This window comes from Sarcophilus harrisii, chromosome 2 (genome assembly GCF_902635505.1).
Source record: "Sarcophilus harrisii chromosome 2, mSarHar1.11, whole genome shotgun sequence".
Classification (NCBI taxonomy): Eukaryota; Metazoa; Chordata; class Mammalia; order Dasyuromorphia; family Dasyuridae; genus Sarcophilus; species Sarcophilus harrisii.
Genome location: NC_045427.1, coordinates 413189123 through 413209458, shown reverse-complemented (window position 1 = coordinate 413209458; position 20336 = coordinate 413189123). Strand labels below are relative to the sequence as shown.

At 36.6% G+C, this 20336-nt stretch overlaps 1 protein-coding gene across 6 annotated transcripts in view; it reads right to left on the bottom strand.

Annotated features, from left to right (window-relative positions):
* Positions 1-20336, bottom strand: part of SH3TC2 (SH3 domain and tetratricopeptide repeats 2) — an 84328-nt gene that overhangs the window by 45212 nt on the left and 18780 nt on the right. For 5 of the 6 annotated variants that reach the window (XR_004232169.1, XM_031953695.1, XM_031953696.1 and 2 more), the window contains 5 exons: positions 18850-19051; positions 15104-15177; positions 11284-11479; positions 10907-11085; positions 534-2207 (listed from right to left, as the gene is read on the bottom strand). Coding sequence is in view for 5 of the 6 variants with exons in the window: in XM_031953695.1 (XP_031809555.1) it covers positions 534-2207; positions 10907-11085; positions 11284-11479; positions 15104-15177; positions 18850-19051 (2325 nt within the window). In the remaining variant the exon portion in view is untranslated. Of the gene's footprint in view, positions 1-533; positions 2208-10906; positions 11086-11283; positions 11480-15103; positions 15178-17851; positions 17989-18849; positions 19052-20336 lie in introns of those variants that run through there. The other variant, XM_031953699.1, reaches the window with a different exon arrangement.

The window sequence follows — 20336 nt, the reverse complement described above, 5'->3', positions numbered from 1 at the left end:
TGGATCCAAATTGAGCATAGCCTTGACTGCCAGATTAATTATGATAACTCAGTTTTCTATACAATGCCTCTAGAAATAGGGAATATAGTATTATCTCTACTTTATTTTTATTTATTTATTTATTTATTGCTGAGGCATTTGAGGTTAAGTGACTTGCCCAGGGTTACACAGCCAGGAAGTATTAAATGTCTGAGACCAAATTTGAACTCAGATCCTCCTGACTTCAGGGCTGGTGCTCTATCCACTGTGCCACCTAGCTGTCTTATATTGAGTCTACTTTACAGAATAGACTGAGAGGCTCAGAATGGTGATGTGATCTGCCCAAAGACCTACAGCTAGAAAGTATTAGTCAAAATTTGAAGCAGGGTCTCCCTGACTCTAGGTTTAGGGTGCTTTCCACAATCCCTTAAAGTTTAACCTTGATCCTAAAGGCAGTGGAAGGTCTGAAGATCTTCAAGAAAGGGATCAAGAGAAAAAGAAGTCATTGTCACTGGCTCTAGGACCTTTAGAAGGCCTTTTAAAGCTATACTCACTCTTTAGATGGTGGTGCTTCAGGCCAAATAGCAAGGTCATCTCATAGCAGAGACGGCCTTCCTCTATCTTGTGCCTATCTACCAGGATTTGGGCCATCCATTGCATCACATGCCCCAGTTCTGTGTCTATGGCTCTGCTGCTCTGGAGCTTAGAGTACAGCTGGACAGACTGGGTCAGGTAGCTCTCTGCCAGCTGTTGGTTGCCAGACTTGAAGACTAGGTGGCCCAGGTTGGCCAAGGCCACTGCCCGGTTCCGAACATGACCCATTTCCTCAGCCATCCCCAGAGCCCTGTGATAGTTTTTGGTTGCCTGAGTCACCTGGCCTACTCCTTCATGAGCAAGACCTAGGAGATTGTGCACAACTCCCTTCTGGAGGATGCTGTCTGTCTCCAGCAGGGAGGAGAATAAGGGCTCCAGGATTTCCAAAGCCCTCCCCGCATAGTGGGCTGAGAGGTATGCCCAGCCAAGGCAGAGGGAAGACTCAAAGGTATCTTCCTCTCCCAGCAGCTGCCCCAGAGCCATGGCTCGGGTCAGGTAATAGACGGTTCCATCACATAAGTTATGGTGGAAATACATTTTGGCAAGGATGATACAAAGAATCCTCTGGGTCCTAATGTCTCCCTGCTCCTGAGAGGCAGCCAGGGCTTGTCTAAGGGAAGGGCAGGCCAAGGCAGAAATGTCACCACAGCCAGAGGAGCAGGAGGACCTGAAAAGCTTCCCTGCGTTCTGCAGGACCAGGCTGACTTGCCAGAGAGATGTGGCCATCCCTGGAGTCCTTCGGGAGCTGTGTTGCCTGGCAGAAGCCAAAGCCAGGTGGGGAAGGTACTTTTTATCATACAAGAAGCTTAAAATGGCAGCAGGGGGTGGTCCTGCAAGTAGGTACAAGCGCTCTACAAAGGGCAGGGCTTCTTCATATTGGCCCAAGGTGAGGAAGAGTCGGATGGCCAGGAAGCAGGCGCGGGCCTCCAGGGCACTGCTCCCTGAAGCGATGGCCTCCCGCAGGATATGAGCCACTACTTCCAGCTCATTTTCAGCTCTCACTCCCCCAGTGGGAAGGCATGCCAGCACAGAAGCTGCCTTCTCCAACAGAACAGAGGACGTCCGGGGCCTCAGTTTCTGTTTCAAGAAAATAGCTGCCAAATTAATATAGAGAGCAGCAACCAGAGCTGGATCCTTGAAACCATGGCTCAGGACGTGGAGCGATTCCTCAAAGTACACCCGGGCCTGGGAAAGCTTGACTTTCTTGACACTGAGCCGTCCCAAGAGGAAGCAGAGGCGGGCATGAGCCCACGTCATGTGATTCCGCTTGGCGTAGTTCCTGGAAGTCACCAGGTAACTGATGAGCTCATCTTCATCCGAGAAACCATAGAAGGAAGAAGCAGGAAGTGAGAAGGAAAGGTCATAGAGATTCTCAAAGTGGCCTGTGTAGCCCTCCTGGTTCAGCAGGTTCAGAAAAGGGTGAAAGACGGCACCCGTCTCATCCTGTTCCTCGTGACCAGAACTCAGATCCATCAGGACCTCAGGATCATCGAGGACATCTGGCTCAGGCAGGTGATAGCTGTCCAAGCTTGGAGACGATTCCTCAGAGTCACTGCATTGTCCTGAGCTGACCTCTGTGTCCTTCTCCCAAGCTTCGCCAGACTGGCCTCCCTCGAAACCTTCGGCTATAGACACTGTAGGGGACAAAGAGATTTTATCAACTTTTGCACATGTTATATTGGGTCCCAATTCCAGGATCTAGCATCATGGGATTTAGAGGTGAAAGAAAACTTGAAGCTCACACAATCCAACCTCCTCATTCATACAGATGAGAAGTACCTGTATACTATCTATCAGGGAGTAAATTGTACAAACCCACCTCCCTAGTATGTAGCAAAGGATTTGTACTTGGTTGGATTTCATAGTTAATGCTTTCTCCTTTAAACCATGGCTGAGGGTTAGACTGATAGCTTGGGAACTAGAATGAGAAAAAGAATAGAAACTATGACCTAAAAGGATCGGTTGAAGGCACTAGGGAGGCTTATCTTGAAGAAGAAAAGGCTAAGGAAAAACATGCTCATCGCCTTTTGAAGCTCTCCAAGGTCACTTCCCACTCTCCATTCTATTATTCTATTTTAAAGAATATCATATGGAAGATTAGACTTGTTCACATCTGTAGAAATGCAGATTTTAGCTCAATGTGTGGGAGAAAAAATTCAAACGATTATGGTAGATGGGCTAGGGCAAATATGAGCTCTCCATCATTGGAGTTTTTGAGAAAAGAATAAATGGCCACTTATTTCAAATAATTCAGAGGAGATTGCTGTTCAGGATAGGACTCCATGGCCCAGGAAGTTTCATCCAACTCTGAGATTCTATTACAAAATCTCACTTTTGGGACCTTAAGCATAAAAATAAAATTGAAATAAGAGGGGCTTAAACATTTTTTGAGGAGTCAGACTCATACCAGAAGTCCCCAACTGTTTCCTACTATGAAGGTTTCAAAGGTGAAGATTCTTTCTCCAAACTAAGGTTAGTTTGCCTCAGAATCAGGAATCAAAAGCTTGACCCCACGGAGAGCAATCTGACTGACTCTGAACATCTTTTGATAATCACATAGAGATTCCAATGGTTCTGGGATGCACAAACCCATCTGGGCAACAAGAAAGTAATCTGAAGACCCATTAAGTTCAGCGAATAATCTTTATGCACTCTTCCCCATCTTCATAGCATCACAAGATCATAGATTCAAAATTAAAAGGGATCTTGAGAATTATCTAGTCCTATGATGTGAAACTCAAATAGAAACAGGTCCTTGTAGCTTCATATTAGCTCAGAAATCACAATTTAACATTATCTATGTTTTATTGTATATTTATTTTGCTAAACATTTCCTAACTACATTTTAATCTGCTTTGGGGCCTCAGGTCATGAATTCGACAATGAATTTGACATTAATTTGATCTAGTCCAATACCTTTATTTTTCAAGCAAAGAAATTAAGCCCCAGAATGGTCAAGAAGCTTTCCAGAGGTCATATAAAACCAGAATTTGAACCTAGACCCACTGACTTCACATCTAAAACCCCTTCTATTGTACCATACCTTTCAGATCACTGTCTTTTAAACTTGGAGATATTCTAGCTATTTTTGGTGTTCTGCCTTTCAGGAGTTAAGGGATTTTATCTACTCAATCTTTCATTGCCAAGGTCTATATTATTTACCAATTTGAACTTTGGTTTTCCCATTCATAAAATGGGAGGTTCAGAAAAGGTGCCTGAAATTTCTTAAAAATCTCTCAATGATGACATTCCATGTGCTATTTCCCTCTGTTTAGGAAAAAAATCTCTTCATTGTGATGATTTATTAATATATTTATTTATTTATTTAACCTTGAAAAGATCTTTACATAAACAAAGTATAAAGTTTCATGTGCTACTTTCTAAGTACCCTTCCAACACTAACATCCAGTGTTTCTATTTTGGCCCTGATGAGCTAAGTGATTTATAGTGCATATAGAGACCTGAAATCAGGAAGGATCGTCTTCTTGAGTTCAATCAAGCCTCACTAATTATATAATCTTGGCTTGTCACATAACTGCTTGCCTCTATTTCCTCTATTTTCTATAAAATGGGCTGGAAAAGGAAAAGGCAAATCAGTTCATTGTATTTCCCAAGAAAACCCCAAAAGGGATCACAAAGAGGAAGACACAATTGAAAACAACTAAACACAATGATTGCCCTAATCTTCAAGGCATAGAACTTTAGAACTCTGAGAGCCTTAGAACTTCTCTCTTCTTATAGTTTATTTGAGAAATGAGAAAGCTGAGACTCCATGAACACAAGGGTCACTCAAGCCAAGCTTTAGATCACACACCTAGTTAGCTGTAGAGCTGGGTCTCAAATTTGAGTCTATTATCTCCCAGTTCAAGCGATCTCTTCATGCCTTTTCAAACTTCTTCACCGTACCATATATGTGTTTTGTTGTTATTGCTAATTAATCATTATTCAGTTATATCCAATTCTTCATGACCCCATTTAGGGCTTTCTTGGCAGTGATACCAGAATGGTTTGCCATTTCTTTCTCCAGCTTATTTTACAGATAAGGAAACTGAGGCAAACAGGGTTAAGTGATTTGCCCAGGGTCACACAGCTAGTAAGTGTCTGAAGTTGGATTTGAACTCATGAAGATGATACTCCTTTCTCCAGGCCTGGCACTCTATCTACTGTACTATCTGACCACCAAATACATCTATATATGTACAAATACATATATATACATGTCAATATAGGCATATATGTATATGTATATGAATTTATAGGGATAGGGACTAGCATATTCAGTTTATTGCTACTTGGGGAACTTTCATATGAGGTAACTTTCTCTACTAATGTAGATCAACACCTCCTTTGAAGTTCAGAGTCTTAAAAAGCTGCCTAAAGCACTGAGAACCTAATTTATTCAGCACCACAGTCACTATATACTAGATACATGATTTGAACTTGCGTTTGCTCAGCTCTAATGCCAGATCTCTATCAATTATACCGTTTCCCTCTAAATCATATGCATAAAATGCATGATCTAGCACAGGACAAACAGGTTCTCAGATGTGTGCCCCTCTCTTTCATTTCAAAGTTCAGCTATAGCAATAGAATCTGTTGAAGGAAATGGGACTGAAGGAGAGAAATCTTAGGGAGAACATAGTCACTATCTTCAAACTTCTGAAGAGTTGTGATTGGGAAGAGAAGATTGATTTATTCTTCTAGAATCCAAATGACAGCATTAGACGTAATGGCCAGAATTTTAAAAAATATATTTAAACTCCGTATGGAGGGAAAAAAAGAAATCCAAACAGAGCTATCAAAAAGTAGAGTGAGAGAAGGCATGGTGGGCAGTGTGAGTTTTCTTTCATTGGAAGACTTCAAGTAGATATTTTTTGGTTGCGGGTGTGTTTTCTGTACAGGTTCTTTCGGAGATTATGATCCTGAGACAGAGATACTTTCATTACATCCCTTTTTCAATTGTTGGGAGGAAAGTGCTTTGCAAGGAATTTAAGGTCCTTTTCATGGCATTCAGTGTGTTCCCCACTCTGTTACTATACTACCTTTCAAGATTTTTCTCATTTTACTCCCTTCCAAGCACACTATGCTTCAGACAAACAGGAATATTCTTTATCTTTCGAACTTGCCTGCATTTTTCTGTATCAGTGCCTCTGAAAACACTATTCCATAAGTTAAGAATATCCTCCCTCCCTCTTTGCCTACTGAATTTCTATTCATTCTTTAAAATTCCAATCACATGATACTTTTCCCAAGAAGCCTTTGTACCTGCTTGTGGTAATGACCATTTGTTATGGATGTCTAGCAGAGAAATTAGTTTTATACCTTTCTAATACACGTATTTTATAATATTGTATATTAAAATTATCTATATTTACATCTTAAACCATCATTATATTATGTTCCATGCATATAGGAACCTGATCTAAACTTTGTAAGTTTAGACTTCTCTCCCAGTTTATTCTATTAAAGTGCTTTGTTCACAGGAGTTGAATTAATGAACCCTAAAGTACTATAGAAATGTGAATTATTAACTACAGCATTGTCATCACCTACAGAAAAACTATTGAGCTGCTCCTCTACTCCCAATCCTTCACAAGGCTGTCTTTGACATCTTGGCTCATAAGAGCTAATGTTACCTGAAGGCTGGAATGAAATAGAGTATATCTGGAGCCTAAATGTGACAGCTCCACCGTGCTTAAGGATGAAAAGAGATTGCCACAAAAAAAAATTATAAATTGTTCCCATTTCTTACCCTATAGTACTCCAAGTTGCATCCTTAATGCTTTCAGGGTGACTTTGCTTGGTTGAATCTCTTGCCAAGCTTTTCTTAAATTTATTTTTTCCCTGCATTGTTTTATGAGGAAATACATAAAGCTAAAAATCATTTATCTTCTCTGATTTTACAAATTAGTTTAGATTTTAAGTTGGGGTTGCTCTTATTTCCTTTATCTCTTTCAGAGGAGATCAAATATTTATTAGCTGAGGTGATTTTTATTCTCAGAGAAAGAACATAAAAATAAATCCCTAATTATAAGTACTGACTTAGATGAGTTAAATTTCTTTAGGGTTTTAATCTATGTCAATGCCCACTCCACAAGTCATTTCCCAGTTTTTTGGTCAAAGACCATTTGTTTAAATAAGTCATTTATTAAGCACTTAAATGTCAAGCACCGTTTTTCTTCCTGGTTATGAGGCCAATTTTCTATCCACCATAACATGCTGAATGAAGGCCAAGGAAGCCAAATTAACTACAGGTGCTCTATCAATCAATCAAGAATTTTTTAAGTACCTATTATATGCCAGGTAATGTTCTGGGTGCTGGGGATACAAATACAAAGAATGAAATAATCTTTACTCACAATAAATTTATAATTTAATGGAAGAGACAAGTACATATAAAAGAGATATGCAGCATAATTATGAAGTTAATAACTAAGTATTTATAAAATAGTTAAAATAGGAGGATGCATGGGAAAGGAAGGCACTAACTACCATTTGAAAGCATCAGGAAAGGCTTCATGCAGAAAATAGCATAGGAGTTGCAGTTTAAAGGAAGAAAGAAACTGTGAAGTGAATTAAGGAGAGAATATATTTTGACATAGGAAATGGTTAGTGCAAAGTCAAGGAGATGGAAGATTATATGTAATCTGTGAGTTGCTAAGAGAAGACTAATTTGGCTTATTGCAAAGTAGAAGAGGATGAATACCACTCAATACAGATGAAAAGATAGGACAGGTTGAATGGAGTTTTAGAAGCTAAACAGAAAAGTTTGTATCAATAGACATTTACTGCAGTTGAGTTTAAGGGAGTCACATGATCAAACATATACTTATGGACAATTTCTTTGGCAGGATGGACTGGATTGGTGAGGGAACTGGGCTAGAAAACCAATTAAAAGGTGACTGCACTAATATGGGTGAGAAGTAATGATGGCCTGAACTAAAAGAAGGCTCAGCTATGAGAGATGTATCTAATGATCAATAAGTTAATAAATTATTTGAAAAAATGATCCACAACAACAATAATAAATAAAATTAGAAGACAAAAGAAAGTTGTACTTGAATAAAATTATGCTTACAGGTTTCCCTAGGAGAGACAAATAAAGGAACTGTATACTCAGGAGGCAATAACAAATATCACTTCAGGGGATATTTGATCATCCTGTTTTTTGTTGCTTATATAAACAAAAAGAGTACCATAGAGATAATTTTAGCTTATGTGGCAATATCTATAGCATAGAATGAAAAAATATAAAAATTATATGAACTTGACGGGATCCTCTATAAACAAATAAATAATGTTGAAACTCAATGATTTTTGATGTGCTGGTGGCTACAATAGAGGATACCACTCCACCCCCTAAAATAAAAAGCACAGTAGAAAGTATGACTTGAAGTTTGAGAAATAAACGAGAATAAAGAATAATGGACTACTCAGAAGTCATAAATACTTTTTTCAAAAGAGATGCCAAAGGTGCTAGACTTAATGAGCATCTAGAAACATTATGAAAATAAAATTAAATAGCTTCCCTCAAAGTTTGAATACTGCTGATGGAATCATAAGAATCAGTTATCTATGTGTAATCAGTTAATAAGGATAGAAGTAAAAAAATCAGCATTAAACTAGAAGGAAAGATAAATATGAAATCACGTTGTGAACAATTACACTAGCTTATTGGGGATTTATTCAAATAATTTGTCAATACTAAAAAATGGGAAATAGAAAAAGGCAAAGAAGTGATCCTTATTATCACCATTTTCTGTAAAAATTGTTATGAAGGCATTTACCATAACTTGGAGACCAAAAGAACTTAAAGTTTCCTTATCCAGTAAATATTTTATCTCCTAATGAAGCAGAGAAACATGACAATCAAGGCAAATATGGGTTCAGAATGATCAATCAATAAACATTTATTAATGCCCACTGTATACCACATCTTATACCAAAATAAAACACTCTGGAGGAGAAAGAAAAAAAGTATCACAATCTTGTAAAACTATAAAAACCATGGGAAGCAAGAACAAGTCTACAGAAATTTTGGCATAAGACTTAACTAAGTCACATCATCCTAATTCATGGATGACATTGGCAGGAGGACAAGAAAGAGAATGTGAAACAAATGTCTCTGGATTTCTATCCCAATACATTTTGATTGTTAACGATAGAGGAGACACCTGATTTGGATCTTAACACCTCAATTACCAATGTCTCTAAGAGGAAGTTGTAATTCCATTTACATAAAAAAGTTAGCAAGAACATCTGGACCAAATCAAATATAAGTGCCAACCCATATGCTTACCCTCTGACTTTTATACAATCTTTATGAAACTGATGTATTTATGTATCAAGAGTATCCTTGATGAACATAGCAGTAGTTAACAGGCAAGCTTTCAAAAATAATTTTTATAGCAGACCACATGTATATAACCATTCAACTGACTGAAAGATAAAGAAAATATGGGAACCCACTATATGCATTGTTTTTTTATTACAATAACTTACAATAAGTTTGATTCACTACAGTAAAATGTATCTTTGAAAAGGCTCTCTTCCAACAATAAGTTTTATATGTTAAAATCATGTAAGATTCTTTAATGACCAGAGAATAATGATAATGATAATAACCACAGAAATAATGTTCACTGCCCAATTAATTTCTTGTAAGACATAAAATAGAGACACACAAAAAAGTTCTCTCTCCACTGTCATAGATGAAATTCTATGCCAAATTCTAAGTCAAAAGAAAGAATTCTTAAAAATGTTGAGCCCTTCTGCATCTTTATGTGGATGACATTTTGTTGATTGTATTATGCCACAAAATATAACTGTTAATCTTTAATGAGAACAATGAGTACTCAAAAGAGATTGACCAAACAAGACAGACAGGAAAAACTAAATGTCTATTTTCCAGGATATGGCATGCAGTTAGATGGTAAATCTACTAAGTTAGTATATCAATTCATAGAGACACTGCTTTTATTACTGTATTATTCTATAACTGATAGTTTACAAGTTGGGACTCAATTCAAATTTGGAAGAACAGATCAAGTTGAATAGAATGAGGGAAATATTTCCAAAGGTCCCAAGATAATCCTCAGTAAGCACCCAGTCTTTTAAACACAATTGTTCTAGTAGTGATCCGTAAGGTTATGAATTTAATAATCGTACAGTACCTGAAGAATAAAGTTGTAGAAGAGAATTGCATGATGGTAGTTTGCAGACTGCAGCATATTTCTAATGATGACTTATGTGCAAGAAGTGGCACAAATATGTCATCAAAAAAATGTATAATTAAGAAAAAAAAAGAGGTAGGGTGGTCACAGAAAAAGGGAGTAAGATAAATAGATAGACACATCAAGCACTATACTGATGCTCCCAAAATGTGCTTATATAACATATTAAGTAAATCTATGGTGATCCATGGGAAAAGATGGATAAGAATATCATTTAATTAGATGTCATGGTTGAGGTGTGATCTGCACTGATGGAAAGGACAACTCAAGTCATGAATGATATACTTCTAATAATTAAAATCTCAACTTCTTAGCTGGTTATTCATCCCAAATCATGCATCTTTAGTATGTTTTTCTTTTCTTAAATAATTGTTTTCTGTGTCTGTGTGTGTTATATCTCTACCGGGCTGAGAGCTCCATGGGAAATAGTACATTTTATAGGAAATTAAATTAAGAGAAAAAGAGAATAAGTGAATTAACTGTGGTCACAAAAAGTAGTAGATCTCAAAATGTGGTCTAAGGACTCTCAGAAGACCCTGAAATCTCTTCAGTGGATCTTCAAGGTCAAAATTATTTTCATAATAATATAAAGATGTTATCTGCCTATTAAAATAATTCTTCTAACATCTATATATCTCTGTAATTAGATTTTTTCAATCAAAAATATATTGCAATCAAATGTAGAAACAGATGTGAAAATCCACTTGTTTTCTATTAAACCAGACATTAAATAGATTTGAAAACACATGCAAAACAATGCTATCTTTTTCACTGTACTTTTTTATTTTACAAAATATAATTTTTTCATTAAAATATGTTTTAACATGCGGTTTGTGTTATTTTCAAATGAATCAATAAATATTTTAAATTATACAAGTTATTTCTCTAATATGGTAAATATTGACAGATATAAGTCTATCAAAAACTCTTTGAGGACTTTAATAATTTTTAAGAATGTAAAGGAATACTCAATAATTTTCAAGAGTATCAAAGGGTCCTAAAACCAAAAAACTAGAAAATGGCTGACATAAGGAGTAAGCACTGGATATAGGAAATAGAAAAGGAGCATATTCTTTTTGAATTTAATGAAATTCTCTTACCCAAGCTAGTCATCTGAGTTTCAAAGGGATCCTGGGAAGATTCACTGAGCCGGTAGATGGAAGATATGTCAGTATGGGTTAGAGATCGGAGAAAGTCAGCACAGGCTCTTTCCCTCTCATTTCCTGGGTCCCAAAAGGATAATCTCTCCTCGTCACTAAGGAAAGCAGTAGCCTTGCTCCTGCATTGAGATGACAGAGAGAAATATGATTTTTTTTTTTTTTTTTATTTGCAAAGACACAACCACCTGCCTAAGGAATAAAAAAAGTCAGGGAAACTTGATACTCTAAATGTAGCACTTTATCTTGATCTGGAGAACAAAGATGAAGGTAATTATTTCCCCCCTCTGGAACTATAATTCCACGGCCTACATACTTACAATGGAATATAAGAATCAGGAGCCACGTGTTTGGTTTGGACAAAACCAATCTCCCCAGTTGCAGACAATTTCCCAATAAACCAGCGAAGTCCTGAAAGGAGAAAGCCAAAAACTTCGATGCTGTCTCCTTGGCAGAAGGTCAGTTCATCTTTTTCCTCTCCTTGGTAATCCCTCAACGCTTTACATTTTCCTTTACCTAAGAACAAGAGCATAGAGAGAAGTAAGTACCTTGGCTATAGCTCTCATAAAATTGGCCATAACATTCATAAAATTATTTTATAGCATGAAGGGACCATAGAACATAAAAGGGTAAAACCTCAAATGTTAAAGCTGGAAAAAGGCCTTAAAATATAGAAAATTTGAGTTTACAGAGAACACCACATAGAACAGAGAACATTCAACCTGGAAGTTCTCTTAAAACTGAATACAGTGTCAGATTTACATATAACTTAGAATGTTAGAGCTGGAAGTTACCTTATATATTATTTATTTCATCCCCTTATTTTAAAATAAAGGATGAAACTCAGATCCAGGGTTGGGAGAGAGAGGGGGGAGGGGAGGAGAGAAGAAGAGGTGAGAGAGAGAAAGAGAGAGAGAGGAAAGGGAGAGGGGAGGAGAGGGGAGGAGAGGGGAGGAGAGGGAAGGGGAGGGAAGGGGAGGGTGGGAGAGACAGATATAGAGAAAGTCAGAGACAGAGAGAAACAGGGACAGACAGAGAGACAGAGATTGAAAGAGAAAGGAAAACAGAAACAGAGAGAAAAAAATTTTGCTGTTTGCTAGAACACTGAAATTAGAGTTCTACTTGATCCTGGAAGGATATTGAATTTGAAGGCATATTTTCATTTAGTGCTTCCAATTTAAGGTAGGTAGAAACTTAATAAGAATCAATGCAAGAGTGGTAGAAGACTAGGGGTGGGGGAAAAGGAGGGGAAGGAAGTAGTCTCAGATGAAGAAAGGTTAATATCATGGAAGATAGAGTCCTGAAGATTGATAAGGAAAATTAGCAAATATAGATAACATCCTTGTTCTTTCAGGGCTTCTTCTCGTGGACCTCAAACTAGCCTCTCCCAATTTGTCTTTCAAGACTCATGCCAGTGATAGAATACTTGAACAGCTATCCTCAGAGATCCCTACATAACAGTGTCAAGTGTTGATGGTCATGAATATCAACTCTGATACTTGCTGGCTATATTATCTTGGGCACAATCATTCTTTCTCATATATAAAATGAAGGAAGGGTTAGGAAAAGGACGTTAAGATGAATTATCCTTAAGATCCCAGTGAGTTTTGAAATTCTTTTATACAATAACAACCCCTTCTCTCTCTTCTATGGTCCTCTCCAACATACATAACTTTGGATGTTCCCATTCAATATTTTATTTTCTGCTTATTACTTTCACCAAATGTCTTTGTCTATTTCTTACAGAATTCAAACCCAGACATTTCTGTGTTAAATATATACCTCACTTTAGAAAAAAAAAAGTTATTCAACAGAATTCCCAACTGAAGAATATTATGATTCAAAATTTCATTTTAAGAAATAGCAAACAGCCATTTGGTTGAGTTTGAGAAATACAGAATACAAACACAAGTATAGTGAAAGACGTTTATTAAGCACTTACTGTGTACCAAATACCATACTGAGTTCTGGAGGAAATACAGTGTTTTAAATAAAACCAAGTCGCTACCTTTATTGAGTATATTAGTGTGATAAGACCTTGGGCTAAAATCACTAGAACATATTGTTATCACATGATAAGTACATTAGAGAATGGTATAACAAAGTAGTAAGTGAAAATTCTGAGGGGAAAAAAATATTGATCTGATCAGAAAGATCATGAAAAGTTTCCTGGGTTACAGAATAATGGGATTCAAAAAGACATTAAATATTATCTAGTGTAAACCTTTCATTTTACATGTAAATGAAGTCCCAGGGAGACAAAAACATTTATTCTTAAAGTTGTAAGAGCCAAGATTCATACCTAATTCTTTTAATTACAAATGGGTCATTCATTCCTCTTACTGAGTCATCTAGGTAGCTAACATGTCACCTAATTTCCTCCTCTTACCATGATTGTTAGGGCCAAATACCCACAATTTAAATGTTCAGTCTGATGAAGAGAAGACTGGAGGGGGGAGGCAATAGTAGCATTCTTTAAATATTTGAAGGACTGCCATATGAAAGAGGGATTAGACTTGTTCATCTTCAGAAAGCACAATCAGAAACAATGGGGGAAAGATGCAAAAAAGCTTCTTGCTCTGATCAAACTTCCTTACAATTAGAGCTGCCCAAGTGTGGAATGGACTGATTTGCGAAGTAATGGATTATCCTTTTTTTAATGGGTCTTCAGCAAGGCTAAATGACCCACTAATCAGAAATGCTATAGGAAGATTCTTTTTGGGTTTGGATTAGATGAGATAACCCTAGTGGTCTCATCCAACTCTCAAATTCTGGGGATTCTTGTGTCATTCTAAAAAAAACTGTTGGCCTGAGAGTCAGAATACTTGATTCCTAATTCCAGGTCTGTCCTAACTTGCTCTATGTCTCCACAAGGTTATTTTCCTCCCTGGACTTTTCAATTGTAAAATTAAGGACTTAGGACAAAGCTTGACTTGCAGAATGATGGATTATAATTGGAAAGGATCTAAGCACCATCTAGTCTAACCTGTGCATAGAGAATAAGCCCTCTTTATGACATTAATGAAAAATGACTGAAATCTCTAAATTTCTTTCCAGTCCTTACATTCTATATTCTGTGTTCAAAGTCTCTTCCCACTCTAGCATTCCAGGCTTCCAGAAAACTCTGGTGACCAGCTAACAAATATCTGAAATTTTTCAGTATTTTGCCTACTATGATGACTAATAAACTCTAATGAGATTAAGAAACTAACCATTAGTTCAGGAACCAAAAAACTAGCACAAAACCAAGTCTATTAGTCAGCACAGTGAATTGGAAATATCTGTCACTAACTACCTGAGAAAAATCACTCATCTGTAAAATAGAGATAATAATATTTACTACATGACAAAGGGAAAACACTTTGTAAACTTATAAAGAAAAATCTGAGTACTTTATTATAGTTATGTTCATCTGTATCCTCCACTACTTTAGTTTTATTATATAACAGTGAGTTAAGTTTAGAATTCAAAACAAGAACTCAATATTTTAATTCTTGGCTTTTTACGTTGTTGCCTCCTCCCACCTAAGAACAATGGGTACATGATAAAGACATTTGGGAAGAAGCCAGTAAATTCAAAAGATGGGGAAAGTACACAAACATCTAAAGGAGAAGGCATTGTAGTATAATAGATATAATTTTGGCCTGGGACCTGGAAGACCTAGCTCTATTATTTTAAGTGAGAGAGATATTCTCTCTGGATCTTAGTCTTCCTATCTACAGAATGAGACAACTGGACAGTTAGACTCTAAAGGTTCTCCCACTCTTGGTTCTGAATCTGTGAAAAGTTTTACAGGAAGGTGATTTTGAACAAGTCACCCTATGTCTCAGTTTCCTCATCTATTAAATAATGCAATTAAACTAAATGGTTTCTAAGGTTCTTTCCATTGCTGACATTCTTTATAACATGTTCTAAATTCCCTTCCAGGCCTGAAATACCATGTCTATGAATATTTTTAAAGAAATAAAATCTGAGCAATTCATTTCTTCAGGGCCCATTTTTATCTCTAAAATGAAGGAGTGGGACTAAATGATCTGTGTTTTGCTATTACTCATTCAATTATTCAATAAACATGTCAGTGCCTCCTGTAGGTGATGCTGTGCAGAAGCTCAATAGTCATTTTTAGTAGCTTCAACATACCAATTTGATAAGAGCCTGTCCAATCAATCTTCCTATAGATGCCACAGGTCCCCGGGTAGTTTTTCAGAAACCATCTGCCAGTGGAGAAACGGTGAAATCAAAATTCTTGTATTCTAATATCAACAAGTCTATATATTTTAGAAAGAGAAATGAATAGGAAATCCAAAACTAATGGCATTCTTTTTCAGCTGGGCAGGCCACCAGTCAGCTGAATCACTAAGGACCTTTGAGTACCTTCAGCCAATCCCTGAGGGCTAGTACTCTAAAGGTTCTTGACTTCTGGACATAGAATCCTATATCTACAAGTTGGCACAGGCCTAATAAGGCCTCCAAGGTGGATGACGTCCCCTTAATTATGGCCCTGATAGTCACAGATTGAGTTACATTAGGCACTTAATAATAAATGGTGAAGTCCTCCCTTCCCTTGAGAGCTTTTTAAACCTTAAAGCACCCTAAAAATGAAAGTTTTTGCTGCTATCTTCAATATCATCATCATTATTAAGGAAGGTCAGGACATGAGAAATCCTCTACAATAAACAATTTTATCAATATAAAGTTCTGAGTATCTCATATCAACACCATATTGTAGTATACACCTGTAATTCCTGTTATCAGGGGAGACTGAGGTAGATGGATTGCTTGAGGATGAGAGACTTAGCGTAGTGTGGCTAAAGCTGATTTGGGGTCCATAATGGGTCCAAGACTAATATAGCAAAGGCCTGGGAACAAAAGACCATCAGGATACCTAAAGAGGTATGTACCAATCCATGTCAGAAAAAAAAAATGAAACACATTAAAGCTTCTGAATACTCATCAATAGTTTTATCAGACCTGTGAGTAGCTCTATACTTTCAGTCTAAAAGAAATGACCATCTCAAGAAAAACAGATCTTTGAAAAAAGTCATTTTTAATTTTTCTTTCTCTTCCAACCCACATAGCCTACTTCTACAATTTCTCTTGTACTCCTCTCAACACTTACCACAATAGTTCAGGTCCTTATTACCTTTTACCTGGACTATAACTATAGTTTCTTAATTGGCCTCTATTCTTCCCCACCTCAATCTGCCTGCATGTGTTACTGGTGTGATCTTCCTAAAGTATGGATGAGATCATTATCACTTCCTTACTTTAAAACCATCAGTGGCTCCCCATTTTCTCAGAATAAAAATTAAACCTCTGATCCTGGCATTTAAAGCTCACCACAATCTAGTTTCACCCTAACACTTGAATATTATGCTATTATATTCCTCCACTGTGTAACATACTTTCTTAACCAATTTCATGATTTACTGTTTATTCCCTTTATGTGAATCTCCTTGACCTAGATTCAAGTTTCATTTCTAATATTTATCAGTCCTTTGACTCTGAGGAAGTCACTTTCCCTCTAATAAGCTATGAGTCTAACTTAATCATAGAATTTCAAGTTGGAAGGGACCTTAGAAATAATCTAATGAAAATGTTTTCTTTTGTGGGTTATGAAAATAATATTTAGACAAAATTAATTTGCTTAAGACCATACATAATCAGTGAAAGATTTGGGAGTAAATATACATGTCTCTCAATCCAGAACTCTTTATTATATCAAGAAGGGTTCCTTGATCTCCACCCTTCCCTTTTATTCAGACAAGTCCTTCTTTCCTTTGAATTTTTATTAACATTAGTAACATTGTAATCATTAGTAACAGGGAGGGCCTAGAAAGAATATTAGATTTAGTCAAAGGAAAAATTTCCAGCTTTGTTAAATAACATGATTATCTAGTGATTGTGGAAAACTTAAGATGAAATTTATCTTCCTGTCCTCTGGATGGTCTCACAATCCTTCGGGTAATGTCATAGCCACTACTTAGGAGACTACTGCTTTAATTCATCCCATTCCCCTTTTAGTGAAGAAGAAACACATTCAGTGAGGTGAACGGTCTTGTTCAAAGTCACAAAAATTGCTAGCTAATCATGGTGCTTGTATCCAACATAAACATACCACCTTTGACTCCTTATAGTACAAAACTCCTTTCCCTAAACACTGTTATTTAAACCAATTTCTCTTTCTAAGACAGACATTGGCCTTTGGGGGCATTAAATAACCTAACTAATCTGGACAGCCAGGAATATAGTTGTGTAGGTGCCTTTGAGGTAATCCCCAGACTACAACCACAATCACTAGCATGTTCATATGGGAGGGAAATTACTGATAATCTTTCATGATCAAAACATTTGGATACCACTGGACTAGATAGTCTCTAATGTGGTCTCTTCTAGCTATTCTATGATCCTTGCTATGCTTGAGGTATTTTATGAATTACAATGATTCAGGTACATTTGTTTCTCTTTTATAAACTCTATGAGGGCAAAGAACATTATCTATTTATATTGCCCTTCCCACAAATCTGCTCAACAAAGGGCCCCAAATACAACAGGTATTTAATAAATGTTTATTGGATTGCACTGGATTGAGTTGTTGAATTGGAAACTTCTAAATCTATCACTAATTGGCAGAGAGATACCAGGGAATGAGTCTAGCATGATTCACAAAGGATAATCTCTTGTTTAAAAGTTTGAAGAAAGGGCAGGTAGATGATGCAGTGGATAGAGCACCAACCCCAGAGACAGGAGGACTTGAGTTCAAATCTGGCCTCAGACACTTAACACTTCCTAGCTGAGATCCTGGACAAATTACTTAAAACTCAATTGCCTTACAATAAATAAATAAAAGCTTGAAGAGACTCAGAAGTATAAAAAAAATTATTGCACCTGAAATCAGTAGACATGGCATCAAGTCCAGAGTCACACAGTTCACTAGACTTGGAGTCAAAGGACTTAAGGCTCAAATCCTGGTGGTGCCTATGTGGCCATGAACAGGTGATTTATCCTCTCTGGGCCTCAGTTTCCTCATCTGTAAAAGGAGGCAGTTGAACTAGATGACATCTGGGGTCCCTTCCCAGCCTTCAATTTAGTTTTTTAATCTTATTAGCCTCGTTTTCTTTACGAGTCAGATTAGCAACAACAACAATACTAATAATATACACAATTATCATGAAGAAAAAGTACTGGGGTTGTATAGAGGCAGCCTGAAAATACATAATGAGTTTGGAGTCAGAAAAGCTGAGTTTCAATTCTAGCTCTGTCCTCTTAAAAGCTATGTAATATATGAACAAGTCACGTCTTTTCTGGATTTTAGTTTCCTAATCTGTATAATAAGAGGTTGTCCAAGATGACCTTCCAACTCTGAATCCTATAAATCATAAGAGTACTATTGAAATGTGAATGATCATTTTTTCTGTCTTTGCTATATAGGATGACTTTGGAAGACTATTCAACATAGGGAATGCTATTGATATCAGCAACAACTTTCCCCAAATAAGTAGAACTCCTGACAGAGGAAAGTTCAAAATATTCTATTAGGGACCAGAATACATAGCTTGAATATGGGATTTTTCTTTTTTCCCCAATAGTATTTTATTTTTCTAAATACATGTAAAGGTAATTTCCGACACTGATTTTTACAAAGCTTTGTGTTTCAAATGTTTCTCCCTCCCCAAGACAGCAAGCAATCTGATGTAGGTTAATTATATACATGAATATTTAATTTTTAAAAACACATCTCTTTTGTTCAATCAACCTAAAAAAAAAAATCTCTCTCAATGCCCATTTGCTCTTAAGATTGTGCTTCCAGGATGCTAATTTCAGCTTGGGACCACTCCTGTAAACAGGCTAGAAGGCTCCATTCAGCCTAATATCTGATTACTTACTGGTGGAAGGGGAGGGATAGGGGCTCTATAGCTGTGACAGGCACCAGGCCCCGAAGACCAGTCTGTAAGGATGTGCCTTCACATTCTGTTCCTTCTTTGTTGTTCTTGACATAGATCAATTCATTTTTGCAGAGCCTCAGGTACTCTCCACCTTCCTTTTCTCCTGAATGAACGACAGTTTGGAGAGTTCTGGAAAAATGGCCTACAGACAATGAGGTAAAATAAGTCAACAAAAATTTATTAAGCGCTTGCTACATCTGCTAAGGCTTTATACAAAGCTCTGGGGATGCAAAGAAAGGCAAAAACAGTCCTTTTCCTTAAGGAGTTAACAATCTACTGATAGAGACAATATGCAAAAAATTATGTATAAGCACATCATATACATATATAATTATGTATACATGTATGTATATATAATTACATACATGTATACATATACATATATAAGTTGGAGACAATCAACAGAAGAAAGGCATTTGCATTAAAGAAAATGGGAAAAGAAGCAAAGAATTGTCCATCTGCAAGGGACTTTAGAGTTCATCTAGTGCAACCCTTTCTCTGATACAGGTATCCTTTCTGTAGCTCTCAGAAGTGACCATCCAGCCATAGTATGAAAATACTATAGTCATGATAGTATGATACACATACAGTGGTCATGATGGAGTATGTACTAGCTCCCTGGAGTCCCCTTGTTTGTATGTTCTCCCTTACACTGAGCCAACATGTTCTTCCTTGTATTAAATTTCGCCCACTGCTCTTGTTCTTACTTCCTAAAGACCCAGAAACTAAGCCTAATCTTCTAACGCATGACAGACTTGCATATACCTGAAGAAATGAGAGAACATATATTCCCAAAGTCTTCGCTAGGCTAAACTTGCTCAACTCCTCCAAATGATTCTCTTTATGATATGATAAGTTCTTTCATCATTCATATTGTTTCTTTCCAAATCACACCTTTGTTTTTTAATATCATTTTGGAAACATGACAATTAAAATTACTTAGACTAAATAATAAATGAACAGAACACTCTAGATGTCTTCTGATTAGAACCAAGATGTATGTTGGGGGAAGGAGGAACTTATCACCTCCTTTGTTATACTATTGCAACTTAACTTTGAATTACTTTTTCAACTGCTGTATCATAGTGTTGAAATTCTTAACTACCAAGACTTTCAAACATTTTTCAAATAAGCTGGTATGTGGCTAATTTTTTTCTATCCTGTATATATTACAGTTGATATTTTACATTTTCCCCATTTTATACTTGGATAATAGGATTACGAATACAGGAAAAAATATAGTATAATTTCCTCACTTTACAGAGTAGAAAACTTGATATAGTTGATATTTTAAAGTTAAATGGAAAATTTTACGTATCTCCCTTTAACATTTAATTTTGGCCTATGGTTCCAGACTATAAAGATGTTTTTTGGGATCCTAACATAGATATACCAGATATTAACTATTTCTCTTAAGAAGTATGTGC